The sequence below is a fragment of the Miniopterus natalensis genome, chromosome X (assembly GCF_054644295.1).
Source record: "Miniopterus natalensis isolate mMinNat1 chromosome X, mMinNat1.hap1, whole genome shotgun sequence".
Lineage (NCBI taxonomy): Eukaryota > Metazoa > Chordata > Mammalia > Chiroptera > Miniopteridae > Miniopterus > Miniopterus natalensis.
The window spans coordinates 26,730,923-26,749,910 of NC_142103.1; the positions used below are offsets into that span (position 1 = coordinate 26,730,923).

The 18,988-nt window shown below is 40.2% G+C and overlaps 1 protein-coding gene across 1 annotated transcript in view; it reads right to left on the minus strand.

Moving 5' to 3' along the window:
* IL1RAPL2 (interleukin 1 receptor accessory protein like 2) overlaps positions 1–18,988 on the minus strand; it is an 892,733-nt gene that overhangs the window by 392,462 nt on the left and 481,283 nt on the right. Inside the window, exon 4 of the mRNA XM_087813552.1 lies at positions 5,271–5,457. Coding sequence (XP_087669678.1) covers positions 5,271–5,457 — 187 coding nt within the window. The remainder of the gene's footprint in view (positions 1–5,270; positions 5,458–18,988) is intronic.

The following is an 18,988-nucleotide window of genomic DNA, read 5'->3' on the forward strand; positions in this document are numbered from 1 at the left end:
AGCATTGGGTCTCAGACTGAAGGGTCCAGGTTCAGTTCCACCCAAGGGCACATACCTTGGTTGCAGGCCCAATCCCCAGCCCTGGTCAGGGCGCATGTGGGAGGCAACCAACTGATGTGTCACACTGATATTTCTCTCTCTCTCCCACTTCCACTCTCTCTGAAAAGCAATGGAAAAAATATTATTGTGTGAGGATTAAAAATAAATAAATAAAATAAATAAAATAATGGTCTCCTATGTTCAGATGTGCATTTCTGAAAGATCATTTGAGTGGATATACAAAAGGTGGTTAAACTGCAGAAAGAGAGACATTGCTCAAGAGGCTTTAATGTGCATTGATCTATTTTTATCGCTTGAATGTCATTAAGGATATACAGCAAGTCCCTTCTAAGCCTGGATTCTTATAACAATTTAGGAGAGATCAACAGCAAACTCCTGTTAAATTTGAGAAACCTATACATATCAAAAGAAGATTTGCCATTCCCATGCTCTGCTTTATATTATTAAAATAGCCCCTGATAAAGGGCTTGACCTTAATCTTGATCACTTGGCTAGGGTAATGTCTGCCAAGTTTTTCCTTTGTAAAGTTACTATTTTTCCCTTTCCAAACTTCATTCTTTGGAAGTGAGTCATTAAGTGCAGCCCATACTCAAGGGATTCTGCAAGATTTTTCCCACCTCTCTCATTTATTTATTCATTCAATTATTTATTTATATCAGTGTGGACTCATGCATATTTATTTTATACTTGAGTTATATACTACATTAATTGTGGTGCTCAAACTGTTCCAGCTTTGGCCATTGGTAGCTCTTGCTGTTTGGTTCCTGTGTCCTTTTGACATGCCCAGCTTTTTAAGGGCAACTTTTGAAAAATCAAATTTTATCCTTTGCCATTAATTTGTTGTATTAAATATTGTTTAATTCTGGCCAAAAAGTTGACAAAACATATCACTCGGATAAGTCAAGAAGTCTATGGCCATACCACCCTGAATGCGCCTGATCTCGTCTGATAAGTCAAGAAATTATACACTCAAAAGTCAAACTTATAAGGCTTTTCCTAATCACCAAAAACCAGCAGTGACCCAAGTGGTCATCAACAGGTGAATGACTGAACAACGGTACATCTCTAGAGTAAAATGTTGGTCTTCTACTCCGAACAAAAGGAATAAACTATTGATGTATAGCACAGTATAGACAAATCTCAAATGCATTATGTTAAGTAAAAGAAGACAGGCATGGAAGGCCACATATCATACAATTCCACTTCTATGACATTTTGGAAAATGTAAAACTACAGGAACAGAAAACAGCTAGCTGAGTTTTTGCCAAGGACTGGGGCAGGAGGAAATTGACTACAAAGGGACATGGAAAAACCTGATTTTGGCGCATACATTTGGTAGAACACATCAAATTGTACAAGTAAAAAGGTTGAATTTTATGTGTGTAGATTATACAGAATAACATGACTTAAAAAACTAAATACTAAATTGCCAATTAGAATCTGAGATGTCTTAGGGCAACTATATTTCTAGCTTCTCATGTAACATTTCCCTTTCTATAATAGCAGCCAATATCAAGTCAGAACGTCAGTCATTAGATTTTTAGAACATGTCTGGGATATATGGCAGACATTATTATATTTAATTATATGTGGGGAAATAGAGGCCCAGTAATATCACAATTACCTATCCACATTAATGATGGAATAGGGACCAGAATCCAGGTCCCCAGACTCAAAGACCAGTGATTCTTATATATATCAAATACCTATTCTGCCCATATTAACCCATATTCTTTATAATTTATAAATAGTAAATAACCCTTCTCCCACTTCTAATGCTATATTTGGGGGGGGGGGCAAGGATAAATGGGCCTTTAACCTTGTGTCACTAAGTGTGGTTTTTGTGCTCACCAAACAAACTGAAGCCTTCGTGGGTTTCACAGCTTATTCCTTCTGAAAAAAGTATCACTGAAAAATTCTAGTTATGATATTAAACATTTAAGGATGGAGTGTAATTATATGGTGACAAAAGAAGGCACATATTAATATCATTACATTTTCAAAAGGGATTCAAAATCTGCAAGCATTTTGTCAAACAAAGTTTTTTTTAGCAAGAAAGTTGGTTATTTTGGTGGTAGTATTATGAGGTCTTCAATAACCTTTTTTTCCCCTTGTAGGAAAAGTGTCAGAAGGTATAGCAAGATAAATCAATGCAAAGCGCTTAACTTTGGAAGCTTACCTCATTGTAATGAGTGATGGCATTTAGAAATGGTCATTCCTAAACTATAATTTTAGTAGATGAAATTAACTCCTTACAATCCATCTGGAATTTTTATTAAACATGGTATGACTCAGAGATCTAATTACTTTTTCCAAGTGGATAGTCAATTATGTACACATCATATTCAATAATCTATTATATCCCCTGCATATCCATTAAAATGAAATGTTATCATATATTAATTTCTCATACATACCTATTTTTTATCTGTTTCTGGATTCTCTGTTCTATTCAACTGATCTGTTTATCTTTTTCTAAACTTACTATTTTAATTGCTGCTATTTTGCTTTAGTACCAGATAGAATAAGTTACCTCTCATAAAAGTTTTTCCCCCAATATTTTCTTAATAATTGTTATATTCATTCATCCATATGAACCTTGTAACATTTATAATGTTGTATAATTCCAAAAATTAATATTCTAGCACATTGGATTATTTATATAAAATTGGCAAGACATAATTTTTTTATTTTGATATCTCCCCATGCAGAAATATATTGTCCCCCCATTAATTTAGACCATATTTTATGTCCTTCAATAAAATTATATTTTTGTATAGTTCTCCTCCCATCTTTGTTAAATGTATTCCAAAATGTTCTATACTTTTTCATCATTGTAAATGGAATAATTTCATTTCCCCTTTTACATGTCTAACTGATTATTGCTAGCAAAAAGAAGCTGTTGAATATTTTGTATATTTTTATTAAGCTACTTTACCAAATTATCTCATTAATTCTCATTTTGTTCTTTTTGTTGAGTCTTTTGGGTTTTCTTGATATACAATTATATAATCTGAAAAAATAGATTATTTTGTCTCTTCCAATATTTATAGAGCATATTTCATTTAACTTTCTTACCGTATTAGCTAGAACCTCTAAAACAAGTTTGAATAATGGTGGTGACAGAGAGCATTCCTATCTTGTATGTCATGAATGTAAAGATATATTTGTGTTTACAAGGATGTTTCTTGCACTACTGTGGTTTAAAAAATAAAACTAGAAAAACTTGAATGTCCATCAGAAGAATAGTTGAATAAAACAAAGCTAATTCTGTCCTATGAACTATGAAACAGCTATTAAAAATGATTTAGATCTATATTATCAATATGGAATGGTGTTGATGATACATTTGTGTGTGATGAGGAAAGCTGAAGAGTAATATGTGTATATGTATCCATTAGCAGAAAGATAAGACGAAATAGTAGAATGAATATTATAAGAGGAGGCTGATGTCCTGAATTTTACTCCTAGCTGCTAAGTTTTGAGCTAGTCAAACTCCTTTCTTCAAGTATAAAATTGAAATAAAACCATCTTACTTTATCTTCTGGTGGGATCCTCTGCACCAGTGCTGCATCTTAGAGCAGCGTCTGTGATCAAGGCTGGGTTTATCCCCAGGCCCATTTCAGGAAAGGGACTCTAGAGTCACACTGCCTTAAATACAAAACCAGATTTTGTTAGCTAAGTAACTTTGGATAAGTTTCTACATCCCTCTAGGCCTCACTATTTTCTCTATTAAATGAGGATAACAATGCCCACCTCACAGAGTTGCATTGAGACCTAAATGAGATAATGTAGTGACCAAGCTTAGCACTGTGAATAGCACATAGCAAATGTTTAAGGATCACTAACAAGGCTGATGATGACATAAATAGTCCCGCAAAATTATGAATATTCTATATTTATGCATAAGGAACATCATGCTTCTTTTTATCTGTCAGAATTTTATCTTCCTTAAGAAATAAAAAAGGAGAGGACAGTTTGCATAGAGGCTTGAGGTTTTAGTTCAGGGCATGCTCTTGGTGCCTATTGGTGAGTTCTCCAGGTGTCAAATGGAGAGGCTTCCAAATGTGAAACCATTGGCAGTTGTAGGAGTTAGGGCTTAGGCTTCCCTGGTAACTAAGGGTCTGTCAGATCCGATAGAAACAACCTATTCCACATTTTATTTATGTTTTGTTTCAACAATGTGCACAGCACCTGTGCAGAAAACCTCCTTGGTCATCTCTGGCCATCACATTCAAAACTCTACTGTGTGTCAACCACTGTGGCTCAGATCTGACAGAGGGTGCTCAGTCCTGTTATAGGACCATAGGGCCTCTGGCTAGCAGGCAAACTATCATAGCTTAAATATTATAAGGTTATTTCTCTGCTTCCTTTCCTGGATCTATTCTCTGCCCTAGCCTGCCTTACTCTATCACCAGGGAAGTTGAATACTATTTATTCTAACTCCTGGTTCTGCCCTCTGACTTATGTTTGAGCTCACACTGGGGATAGGGGGAGGTACTAGCAAGAAACTAGAAGGCAGAAGTTAAGAGGGGATAGGGTATTTATCCTTCCTACCCCCCCCCCTCTATCTGCATAGTCCATATGTTCCACTAAGACGACAGGTCTGGACAGGCCCATACCATTCTTGCCAGGTTCCAGTGTCACAGCTCCTTTCCCATGCCACACCTCAGTAAATAGTTCCTTTAACTCTCTTCTGTGCAACTTTTCAGTATTGTTTATTTCTAACTAAACATGTTATTTCTGGTGTTCACACGCCCTGCACTGGGCCCATTTCCCTCCTCTGCATTAACTGCAGTGGCTCTCACAATGCAGACCATGATAATAATTGTTATTCTTTGTAAGTACCATTACTTCTAATGATGCGCTTTGTTCCTAACAGTAATTCATATTTCTATGTCACTCAAATACTTTCTTAAATCTTAAGTCTTCTTCCCATTTGCTCTCATGAGTTAGAGTGAAGGGAGATTTTACTTATTTTTTTAGCAGTCGGAAAAGATGAGATTGTTTCTGAAAGCTGATGGTGGAAGTGCATGAAAACCGGTGGTATATAAGATTTATATCTCTGTATTATTTAACTATGGATCTGGTGATTTCTCGGTAAAATATCTAATACCAAAAACAAAAAAATAAAATATCTCCCTTTTCCTATCCCTAAACCAGTTATTGACTTAAGGTACAATAGTGCATTTAACACCATACTGAGTTACCTTGTACCACACAACATCAGGCTCCTGATCAGATTTTTTAAAGTCATCCATGTCTGGACAGGAGATCTCTTTTCTTTTAGTGACTTCAGATTTTTCTAAATAGCGGATCCTGCTATTGTAGCACAGGCCTGATTCATTCTCTGCAACAGTCAAGGACATTGACACCTTCATACAATATGTCGAGTTTCTGTAGGAACAGAGAAACAGCAAAATAGCTTTATTGGGTGTTTACAACTTTGTTTGTACAATATATATTTCAAGAGTATTGACTTTTCCATTTAGGACATTGCTTAAAAATCAGAAACAGCATAAAAAAAAAAAGGAAGTTTTCTACTTCAACTGACAGAGAGATATGAAATAAAGTGCTAATATGGATATTTCTGACCATAAGGCAGCTACATAGAACAGCTGTACCCAACTTCTGAACCATAAGATGGTCACACTTCTTTCCCAGGGATAAATATTTTTTATTAAATTTTAGGGTGACATTGGTTAATAAGAGATAAATATTTTGAAAATCTGATAGTGAAAACTTGTGAGAAAGACTATAACTAGAAGTATAGTCATTTCTGCTCTGCCCCTATGCCTAGTCCATTACCAGATATTCCAAAGATTGTTTAATTTTGCCATTGATTTCTAAGCCAACATGTACTTTCACAGGATACACATCAAAAACCAGATCAATGTACAGAAGATACCTGTTAACTTATATAGCTTTTTGCAGTGTTTATTGAGATATGTCAGGGGTCCAATTCTGGCTTCCCACAAGGGACAAATCCTAGTAGAAAGTGGTCAGCCTGGATTAATTTTATGCACCAAAAATGGCATTGTAAAAGAGCTTCAACATTGAATTTCGCCATAAGGTCACTTTAGAAATTGGCCATTAATTGGTAAACTCATATGTGGGTATTTATGGAACACAATACTGCCTTAATTTCCTATGCATACACCATGACCTTTCCCTACCCTACTGTACATGTACTACAGAAAATATCAACCACAGAAAGGAAAACTGGAAACTGTGAAGAAGAAATCAGAAACAACCTGATAAGACTTAGAAGAAGGTCAAATGTCTTATCTCTTGGTGGGACACACCAGAATCATATATGTTCTAAACATCAATGGATACCTGCTGTTAAAAATACCAAGTGCCAAGGGTACTCAAAACCAAGTATTTTAAAAATCAAGTGATAACAATCCAGACAGATGGGATTAGCATGATAAGCAATAACTTAATGTTGGCCTCAAAGCATTGTTAGTATTCATACTACTTAGTACTCATCAAAATGATGGATTTATAAACTAAGTTAATCAAAACAACTGCTTCTTGGATTTCTAGTAAAGTTAATTACTGGCAAGTACTTCTGACTATGCCGATGCCCATGTCATCTGAGAAGGATGCTATCAAATCACTCCCATTCTGATGTTCAGATGCAATCCAGTTATTAAATGTAGATTTTGAGCTATCACTTTTCTCTCTTCCTCAGTGTAGGTTCCTAGAACCTAAAGACATAAGATATGCCTAGTCTGGATCAAATGTAAGAACATTTCATTTTTTGTTAGATATTTGATAGCCTCTTCAAAACCCATACACTGAAGACTATATATATATATATATATATATATATATATATATATATATATATATATATATATATATATATCTCAAGCAAAAAGGTACACTTTGGTTCAATCAATTTGACTCTTCTTGACCCTATTTTCAATACTTCAGTGATAAACCTTTTCATGTCTTCTTACTTCATTTAGGGCCCATGATCTGTCCTATCATAATACTCTGTCCTTCACTAATTAGGGTGCAGTCACATGGCATTCCCTCTGTTCCTTGAGTACACTAAACCTATTGAAGCCATGGACTTCAACATTGTTCTTCTCTCTGATAGTCTATCATTTGTTTACTTGGTAAGTATAAGCAAAGAATTTGTTGCTCTTGTTCATCAGTCTATTCCTGGGACCTAAATTAATAGATAGTAGGTGCTCAGCAAATGTCAGTTGACTAAATGAGTGAGCATCAAAGGGTATGTATTCAAGACACATGTTCTCTCTGCTCCACTTTGGCATCAACCCCCACCCTCTCCATTCTACAGATTCAAATATATGGCTGGTCAAATATCACATTTCCTATTTAAATATGACTCAGAATAATTTTTCAGGTATTCTTGTACCACAAGGGTAAAGATTATGAAGTTTTTGTGCATCAGCATTCTACCAAAAGGAAATATACTGGCTATATCTGAAGACAAATGGGACTAGGGTAGGTATGAGGGATGGAGGTAAGATAAAGATTCACAGTTTTTAAAAGACATTGAACACAGCCCTGGCTGGTGTGGCTCAGTTGGTTGGAGCATCCTACCTTGCACCAAAGGGTTGTGGGTTCAATTCCCAGTCAGGGCACATATCCAGGTTGCAGATTTGACCCCTGGTAGGGGCACACAGGAAGCAACTGACAGATGTTTCTCTTTCACATCAATGTTTCTCTCTCTCTTTCACCCACTCCCTTCCTCTCTTAAAAAAAAAAAAATCAATTAAAAAAAATTCTCCATTGAGGTTTGAAAAAAAAGATACTGAACACAAGAAAGAGAATCACCTCTGCTAGGTATGCAGTGTTCTGTACAGTTTCTAATGTGACAGGTGTGCATCTGCTCCATGGTGTTCATCCATATAGGCGGAAGAGACTTACTTGCCATTATTATGTTATAACTCCAGCGAAAGAGAGTTTTTGACCAGCAGTCACAGCAATAGAAGTAGATAGAATGTTCAATGCCCTGAAAGAAGCTATCTCAAATGTATTTCGCCCTGGGAGAAAACAGGTAGGCTAAATAAGGGATCGAAAATAATGTAGTGGTTTCTTAACAAAGCACCAGATTTGAACGAAGATCCACTGGGTTCAACTTGCTCTATATAGTTGGATAAGTTATGTAACATCTCTTAGTCTCAGTTTACTCAACTGAAAAATGAAAATAATAAGTCCTTTATGGTGTTTCCATTGGAGGTTGGAGAAAGAAATTCTTTTAGTTATACAACCATGAGCAAAAATATGTTTACCATTTTCAGTAGGAATGATTACTATATCTGAAATTTCCAGGCTGTGGTAACTACTAAAATAAAATATATAAAACACATCATACAGCATCTGCTACATAGTAGATATTTAATAAATTGTAGTTAGAATTGTTATTGCTGCTAGGATTACTTGTTATGCATATTTTAACAAATAATAATTATAATTTATATGTAATATAGTAATTATGAACAATAACCTATATAATAAAAACAATTCACTGGTAGCAATGGGTTAATATATGCCACAGAGTTAGGAGAGCTACTTGATAGGAAAGCATCTAAAAGAGGTCAGTTGGGCAACAGGTCCAATAACAGAGAGCCATGAAGTTCTGAAGAGATCAAAAAGATATACTAACCTAGGTGCAAAAAGAAGTGAATCAAGAGAAAGCTTTTAAAGCCGGAAAAAACTTCCAGGTACCGTGAGTACTAGCTACTAGACAAAGTCCAGAACCTTGGAGGTCAAATTATTACTGAGTTCCGCTAAGCATTCTGTGAGTTTCTTAAACAAATAATTTCTGTAATAATGACCATATCTCTAGGCAAGGTTTCCCAGGACCAAAGACAAAAGATACTCTTATGTGTCTCCTTTCTAACCCCTCCGAAGTTTCAACTATGTAGGCCATGCCATCAGAATCTTCAATATCATGGGATGGGGATGGGGGCAGGGAGCTCACACTGGGGATGGCTGATGGGTTCAAGGAGGAAAAAGGATTGTTTCAGTCTTCTCTAACCTTTACCCACAAACAACCTTAGGCCAGAGCTCTGCATGCGTTTGCTCTTGCTCTGGTCTCTCTCACATGTAAAAAACTGCTGACAAATTGCTTGCTGACCAATGAACAAGCACTAGTATGAAGTTCCTGATGATGACCAAGGTCTCTGGATCTCAGAAACAAGGCCTGCTGCCTCTGTGGTTAACCTGGGAGAGGTGTGATCAATGCTGCCTGACAGTCTGAGACTCAGGTTGATTTTTATTAGTTGTGTAATCTAGCCGTGGCACAGTTCCCGGGAACAATCTTTATATTATTTAGATTTTATTCTGAAAAATGCCCCCAGGCCAGTTCTATTTAAAATGTTTTCCGTAACTGAGACCTAAAAATGTTACATTTCTTTCATTAGGTACAATTAGAGCTGTGCAAGTTTGAGGAGGCGATTGAGGAGTGTGCAAGAATGGGGACTATACTTCTTTCTGTCTCCCTTCCCATCCTGAGGACGAGGAGCACATTTAGACTCAATATGAGCAAAGGGCCTCTGCAGTGATACTACATCAATGCCTTATATATTTGCAAGCATTTGTAATCTTTCAAATACTTCCATATCTCTTATTTTACTTAATTCTGGGAATAATCCCGGAAAATATGCAGGGTAGGTATTATCTGCATTTTGTAGAGGAGTACAAGATAGACACGGACAGGATAAATAACTTTTGTCAGGCTCATACAGATGGTCAGTGGATGAGAGCCAAAGTTTTGGCTTTTAGCCCCTGGCTGCTCTCAGAACTTGATGGGTTAACAGCCAAATTAACTCATAGCTATCCATAACAATTTGGAGAGGCTCAGAGAGATAAATACAGATGTGTAAAGATAGCATTATTTAAAGATAAAGTTAATATATGTACAGCACAGAATAATTTTTTAATATGTTTTATATTGATTTTAGAGAGAGAGGAAGGGAGAGGAGGAAAGAGAGAGAGAGAAATATCAATGTGAGAGAGAAACATCTATTGGCTGCCTCCCGCATGCACCCGCACTCGAACCCAGGATCGAGCCCACAACCTGAGCATGTGCCCTGACCAGGAATCGAACAGGTGACTTTCAGTGCACAGACAGTGCTCAACCAACTGAGCCACACCAGCCAGGCCAACACGAAAGAATTTGCTAATTTATCAATTAACCTCACTTGCTATTCCAAAAATTTAATGTTAGCTACTTTAGGTCATATATTATACTTTTTCTCCGGAAGTATTTCTAAGGGAAAATGTTGATGATTCTTGGGTTCCCTGAGGGGAAAAGTAAATAAGACCCAGAATTTAAGACATAATATGAAAAATCCAGATGCCCCTTTCTAACTCCCATTTATAAAACAGGTTTATACTATAAAATCTAAAGTTTTATTTCAGAATTTATGTGATTTGTTATATCACCAGAGCTAACCTATTAAAAAGAAAATAAATAAATTAGGGAACTTTTTCACATCTAAAAGCAGAAGCCCAGATAAAATGCTTCAGGATATAGTTGAAACTTTTCTAAATGGTTGCTTCAATTGTCTTATCCTTACTTCAAAACATTTTCCTTGCAAATTCCGGAACCATCTAATGATCAGCAAACTAAAACAAACTTTGTTTTCTGACATTTTTGAAATGTGAAATGACCGCAATTCGTAGCTATCAGTTAATCAATCTACCATCCTTGGATGATGTCCTCCTCAAAACATAAGAACTCTGAACTAATAAAGAAAATTCAAGGAAGGGACACAAATGAATAAATGAATAAGATCTCAGGCCCTTTGATGAAGTTTATTACTTGAGAATCAACACAAAAATAAGAAAATTTAATTGAAAAATATCTTTGATCTTATTGGAAAGGAGATTTTCAGGCAAGTGCAGAAATAAGTACAAATGTCTTTAAAATGTTTTTACCAAATGCTAATACCAAATGCTTTTAATAGGTAAAAGCATTTAAAAGTTAATACTTTTAAAGACCAAGAGGAGGAAAAAAAGAGGGGATGCAAATTACTAATATCAGTCTCATAGATACAGAGAACAACTGATGGTTGCCAGATAGAAGGGGTTTGGGGGACTGGCAGTTACAAAATAGTCATGGGGATGTAAAGTACAGCATAGGAAATATAGTCAATAACGTTGTAATAACCATGTATGGTGTCAAATGGGTATTAGACTTATTGGGGCATTGCTTTATAAATTATATAAATGTCTAACCACTATGCTGTACACAAGAAACTAACATAATATTGAATATCATCAGTAATTGAAAAAAAATAAATAAAAGAAATGAAAGAGAGACACTACTGTAGGTCACATGGATATTAAAAAGGTAAAGAAGGAATACTATGAACAACTGTATGACAACAAATTTGATGACCTAGGTGAAATGGATCAATTCCTTAAAGGAAAAATCTGCCAAAACTCATACAAGAAGAAACAGACAATATGAATAGGCCTATAGCCATTTAAGAAATTGAATAAAAAATTAATAACTTTCCAAAATAGAAAGCACCAGGCCCAGGTGGATTCACTGATAGATTCTATCAAATATTTAAGGAAGAAATTATATCAATCCTCTACAATCTCTTTCAGAAGACAGAAGCAGCTGGACTACTTCCTAACTCATTCTATAAGGCCAGCATTACCCTTAATACCTAAAACCAAGACATTACGAAAAAAAACCAAAACTATAGCTCAATATCTCTCATGAACATAAATGCAAAATCCCCAACAAAATAGTAACAAATCATGTCTAGTAATGAATGAAAATAATTATGTACTATAACCAAGTGGGATTTATCCCAAGTATGGAAGGCTGGCTCGATATTGAAAAATCAATTAATGCAATCCATCACATCAACAGGCTAAAAAAGAAAAATCACAGGATATCAGTAGATACAGAAAAAGCACTTTACAAAATCCAACACTCATTCATGGTAAAAACTCTCAGTAAACTATGAATACAGAGGAAATGGCTCAACTTGATAAAGAATAGGTACCAAAAGCCTATAGGTAACATCACACTTAGTGGTGAGAAACTAGAAACTTTCTCACTGGAATCAGGAATAAGGCAAGGCAATCCCCTCTCACCACTCCTTTTCAGCATCATACTGGAAGTATTAGCTAACGCAATAGGTAAGAAAATGAAATAAAAGATATACAGATTCAGAAGGAAGAAATAAAACCATCTTTGTTCACAAATAACATGATTGTCTATGTAGAAAACCTGAACGCACTGACTATATATATATATATATATATATATATATATATATAGAGAGAGAGAGAGAGAGAGAGAGAGAGAGGGAGAGCGCAAGGTTGCAGGACATCAAATTACTACACAAAAATCAAATGATTTGCAGCATTATTTGCAATAGTGACAAGGAGAAATGGGTGAACTGGTTTTAATTTTTTTTTTCTTTAATAAATTAAGTAAAAAAGGAAAAGAAAAAGTTTCCTGTATTAGAAACTTATATTAGAATTGAGGGGTGTGCGTAACAGGAGCTACAGAAAAATTTTCCAGGGGTGGCACCAGAAGTGACTGAGAGGTCAAGCTGTTTCCTTTCCTAGGACATTCACATCTGGGAGAGGCCCATCTCTGGGCATGGGACAAACCATTATGGCAGGGTGCTGGCTCTTTCCGAACTTAATTACAACTGCCTCATTCAGTCCTTATTGTAAGCCGTAGATAGACGCGGAGATTCCGTTATAGCACAAGGTCATATAGTAAGTGGCAAAGTAGGGCTCAACCTGGGGTCGGTCTGGTTTATCCCATAAGCTTCAGGAAGCCATTGGAGGTTTAAAGAGACATGACCACCCCTCTGATGACAACGGAGGACAGGAGACAGCGCTGGAGGTGCAGGGGAGAAATGGCCGGGAGTGCGGGCAGGGGCTGGACTAGACGGTGCGGGCTGTGGAAGGAGGCTGATTCGATATAGTCTCAGGGATACATAGGGCAAGGATTTATGACCATTTAGAGTGACTACTGTGCTCAGTCCCGGGTCAGTAGGGGATTGGGCTGTTCTCTGGCCCCGCCCTCCTCCCCCAGGGGGAACCTGAGGTCACAGAGAGGGAGGGGCTCTTTCCTGTTCTAGAACATTCCATCTCCAGGAGGAGAGCGCCCCCTCACACTTCCTCACCCGCCATGGGACAAACCATTGTGGTGGTGAGAGGGGGTGAGAATTTTTTATACTTGATTACAAGCGCTGTGCATTCTTGGATCTAAGTCCTTTCTGACCACTCCTGTTTCTTCTACCTTCAGGAGCTCTCAACACTGTAGCGGGTCCCCCGATGTCCCGGGGGTGAGTGGGAAGGACCTTCCTGGCGCATTCGCTCCCACCCTTGCTGTCTCTGGAAGTTGGAACAGTCCTGGGGTATAAGACCTCGGGGTGGCGCTCAGGCTTTCTTTCCCCCCGGCGCCATTGAAAAGAGAGGTACCCTTTGTCTTTGGGTTTCGGGGTGGTAGGCGGCAGTGGTGCGGGGCATGGTCAGCGGGCGTGTCCAGCGGGCATGGTCAGCACACACGTCCTCCGGAGCCCACCCGGAGAGGCGAAGCCTGGTGGGAGGTATCCTGTGGGGCGGGGAGAAGGTCTGAGGAGGGTGAGGAGGGCAAGCGGATGGGAGGAGGCTGGGGGGAGGGGCTGAAGGAAAGCGGAGGCCCTCACGGTCCCTAAGGGACTGAGGTGAGGACTAGTTGATTGATCCCTGCAGAGCCACCCTGCCCCCAAGGCCCTCCGCCATCATGGCCTTGAGACCCGACGACCCCTCTGGTGGGTTCCGGCATAGCAATGTGGTGGCCTTCATCAACGAGAAAATGGCCGGAGACACAAAAGGCCCTGAGTTCTACGTGGAGAATATGTCCCGTTCCTGGGTGGAGGTAGAAGACAAGCTCGGGGCCATCCTGGAGAACAGCGCAATGACCAGCGAGGCCAAAGAGGCCTGCGCCTGGGGTAGCCTGGCCCTGGGCATTCGCTCTGCCCACAGGCAGGGCCAGTTACACGCTTGCAGGGTGCAGTGGCTGCAAGACTTCACCAAACTGCACAAGTCGGCCTCCCAGGCCTTGGCCTCCAATATGAAGGAACTCACCGAGCAGCACGAGATGGAGCGCAAGGAGGCAGCCTGCCAGCTGCAGCTGACCCTGGCCAAACTGGCTGAGGTTCAGAAAGAGAAGGAACTGCTGAGATGGAAGCTTTTCCGGGCTGTAAGATTACCCCACTTCGTACTGCCCCGTGTGTCTTCCCTCCCTGTCCCTCCCCCCTCCACCCCTAGAAAATGCCTTAACCCTGCCCGCTTCTCTACAGGAGACATCATTTTCCTGGGAATTTTCTCAGAAGGCAGCAAAGGAGCCAGGCCTGGCTACTACCAGTGTGTTCGGGACAAAAGGAGCAGGTGAGGAGAAAGGCAAGGCGGGGGGGGGGGGGGGGGCGCGGGGGGGGCGGGGGGGGGCTGCCGCTACTGGGACTGTAGGAGGAAGAGGAAGACAGAAGGATGGAGGGGGGGGTGTAGGTGGCAGAGGCTGAAAAAAGCTGGGTGGAGGCCTCCTGTAACTTCGTGGAACTGTGGAGCAGAAAACACACACTTATGGCAGGCAGAGGCACGGACATCTCAGATCAGTGGAAACAGCCATGCTTAATTTTTCTGGGTTTCTGAAACCTAGGTCCACCGTCTCACAAGCAGCCGTTCTTGTCTAGCTGCCTGTGCCATTCAGGTACCAATTCTAACGTCCCTTATTCCCTTCCCAGAAGTACCCACACCATCCCCATCAGGGGCAGCCTTCACAGCAGGAGCTCCATCTCAGGCTGCCTACTGGGGACCCTTTGCTGTGGATGCCCAGGGAAAAGACCCCCAAGAACCTCAAAGAGAAAAGAGCGCCTTTGAGCCCCAACAGCTGAGATCTCCAGCATCTGGCAGGACCGAAGATTGGAACTGCCTTTGGTGTGACCCTGTGAATTTCCCAGGGAGGGAAATTTGCTACCACTGTGGGAAAGGCATCTGGTTACAGAACCCTTAAATTCAGAAATGTGAAATACAACAGAAACATACCCCAAAGGGATATCAATTTTCAGAGTGGGGGAGGTGGGGGGAGGGGCTGTGTTGAGTGGGGGGAAGTGGATAACTGGGAGAATGGGACTAGTGGAGTTGGCGGGAGGCATGGTGGGAGGTGGGAGAGATGTTTTGATGATATTCTTAGTGTTCCAGAGCATAAGTATTCGACATTCCAGAAGTGCTGTTTGTTTGTTTGCATCTCTTCCTCACCCTAGTATCTGAGGAACCTGGGTACCCATACCCCTTGCCCTCCTACCTAGGCTCTAGATTTTTGCAGCAGGAATGGACATTTGACCCATCCTGAGCCAAACAGATTCTCACTAGAGAATCAGAAGCAGATTCCATAGGCAGGATGGTGTTGGGCAGTGAAGCAGTAGTTCAGTTGGAGTTGGGGCCAAGATCAGAACCATGGCACGGAGGCCTCAGTCAAGGCCTGGCCCTGGGTAAGGGAAAAGCAGAGCCATGCCTTTTACAGAGGCCAAGTGTCTTTTAGAGGACACCATTATGATGTCTCAGAGAACAGAGAAGCAGAGAAGCGTTGATCCTCTGACCCCAGAGATAAGAGAGTGAAGGCCCAACCACTTTTCCACTTCCTGCAATTGTGTTGTATAAAAATCCACTCTACCCAGATCCCCTTTTCTTTAAGCTAACTCGAGTGGGTTCCTGTTCTGGGGAACCAGATTATTTCCAAGTCAGAAATTGGCACCAGAAGAGCAGTTTCAAACCACAGACAGTCAAAGAAAATGTCAGAACTGGCCAGGGAGGTGCCTCAGGGAGTAATGGGTAGTTGGGATACCTGCTCCCCAAGAGTATTCAGGAATGAACTGGACAAGAAGCTTGTCCATGTTCTGAGTGAGTTATATCAGAAGAAACGATCAAAACAGGCCTGGGGTTAACCCTGGGCTTACAACAGCAGAGATTTGCCACCCCTAAGGGAATCCCTCAGGGCTGTCTACAGAGGACACCATACCAGCTGCAGTCCAGGACTGCTATGGCTATTCAGCCCCATGACGAGAATCCTCTGCAGCCCCAGTGGGCAGAACTGGGGACGATCAAATCTGAACATGTAATGAAAGCCACTGCCAAGGTGAGTCAGCAACTGCAGTGCACAGAGGTTTGCTGTTCTAGACCAATGACAAAAATATGGTGCCATGCTGAGAGATCCTTTCCCCCAACCCACCACCAGGATAAATGTGGGAAGGGAATCTGGGTACAAAGCCCTCAGTGAATTCAGAAATTTGGAATAGAACATATCTCAATGGGAAGTCAATTTCCAGAGAAGGGGTGGAGGAGGATGGTCTGCATCTCCTTGACAACGAGCTTTGTTGAGAAAGACTAAATGCATAGTTTTGCCCACAGGTGGAAGGATGGTGAAGAGTCACACCAGACTGAAACAACTGATGGATCCCATGACATTGCCAGTGGACTGTGAACCTAGAGATGGAAGCTGTCACAACCCTGGAACATCTCTGCAGCAGCTGGATGTGACTTTGGGTTGTGTCCTTTTGGGGGCAGATGTGGATAATCCTTATCTGGATTTAGGGCTAGATCCCTAGCTAGTTATTAAAGGGCGTATATTTGTCTGAAGTGTCCTTGGGCATGCTTATATCTTTCTAGGGCAGGATTTCCTAACCTCAGCACTTTTGGGGCTAGATACTTTGTCTCAGTGGGCTGTCCTGTGCGGTTAGGATGTTTAGCAGACTCCGTAGCTTCTGTTCACTAGATGCCATCCTATGTTGGGAACCAAGGAGGCAATAATACAATTAGGAACAGTCAGAAGAGGGGAAGAATTAGAAGAAGAGTCATGGAGGCCGAGAGGGAAGACAGTTGTAAGGGGAGGATGTTCAGCTGTGCCTGGGGATGGAGGGGAGCTCCTAAGTGTTCATTGGGTCTGACATGCACTTTTTTAAAATATATTTTTATTGCTTGGCTGGCGTTGCTCAGTGGTTGAGCATAGACATAGGATCTAGGAGATGGTGTTTTCAATTACCAGTCAGGGCACATGCCTGGGTTGGGGGTTCTCTAATCATTGATGTTTCTCTTTCTTTCCTTTCCTCTCTCTGAAATCAATAAAGACATGTTTAAATATATATATTTTTATTGATTTCAGAGAGAGGAAGGGAGAGAGAAATATCAATGATAAGAGAATCATTGATCGGCTGCCTCCTGCAAGCCTTCCCCCCTACTGGGTATTGAGCCCCCAACCCAGGCATATGTCCTGACTGGGAATTGAACCATGACTTCCAGGTTCATGTGTGGACACTCAACCACTGAGCCCCATTGGCTGGGCTGCCATACACTTTAGATTTTTGAGCAGATCTGTGCAGGGGAGGGGCAGAATTCAAACTGCAAGGACTGAGGAGTGAGCAGGACATGCAGTCAGTGAGAGGGGTTATTTCTTCAAAGACTTCTTGCTATGAAGGGAAGGAATGAGGTGGAATAAACAGCTGAGAGGGGGTTCTTTTGAATATGGGAGAAACTGGAGCCATGGGGAAGGAGATACCTGAAAAAAGCTTGAAAATGTAAGAAATGTGTAAAAGAATGAGATAGACCATCCATACTGTATTGAATGCATGCTCATTATATTGTTCAATGAGGGGGGAAAGTCATATGACAAGATCCCTTTTGTTTTTTAAAACAAAATACCCCTTTTTTGTGTGTATATGATACATAGATATATAGATTTATGTGTGCTCTATGTTACGGTGTTATGTTTGAGTAAGCATATAAAAATGTCTGGTAAAACTTTTTTCCCCCCCCCAGAAAAATGGAATAGGGTAGGGGCAGTAAGGTAGAAAAGGCTTTTGTTCATTTATATACTTCTGTGTTGTGAAAGTAAAAAATACATATTATATAAGTGAAGTGAATGTACTGCCTTGGGTGGGTTTGGAAAGGCAACCTCTTCCTTTCAGACAGGAGCAGAGGAGAGCAGGCACTGACCTGTTTGGCAAAGGGATGGGAAACCAAGAGGGCTCCTGCCTGTGTGTACCTTCAACAAGTCACCAGAGAATAAGTGAGGACAGAAGGTCAGGGTGGGAGTGGATACTTCTGGGCAGTGACCCATTCAGGAATAACTGTTGGAGTGGGGAGAGTAAAGGATCATCAAGCTGCACAGAGGACCCAATTTGGATAGGGCCCATCTAAAAGAAAACCCAAGGGGAGGGCAGGAAGATGATTAGTTCTAGGAGGGGTATCAGGCACAAATCTCTGATGTTACAGCTTGTTTTCATAACTTTTTTTTCAGTAATGGATTCAGTCAGTTTCTTTGGATTTGGGTTTGGATTTTATATTTGGTAGAGTTAAAGAAAGATATTGGCACTTTCATGATTTCATGTGTTACACCCGCTTTAATGTTTTTTAACTGTAAATCCACAGGAAAGGATTTAATATACAAATTAATTCCACTGCTATCATTACCCACAACAAACCCAACAGAGGTGATATGACCTGGCCTTTGAGTCCTTGGCCTAGCATGCTTAGTGAGATAGACATTTAAAGAGTAAGACGGCTTTAAAAACGATGTTACTGGAAGACCCAGCACTAATGGGTAAGGAAAGGGAATAGAAATTTCACAGGGGCCAATGTCTTGGTCAAAATCAGTGATTTTTATCTCTAGAAAAAAGTGGCAGTGATCCTCTGTGGGCTTGCCATTTGAGAGAAGAGCAAGAAAAGTAGTGAAAGGGAATTACCAGGGAAGGAGCCTCTGTTGACCTCCCTGTTTCTAATGACCTATCTACACACTGGAAAGTCAAACTTGGCTACACCTGTCTCTAAAGAAAAATTAACTAAAGCCATATTTTATTTAGAAACAACAATGCTTTTTGATCTTTGCTTTAGGTGATGAGGGATCAAAGTCAAAAGTTTGCTGGAG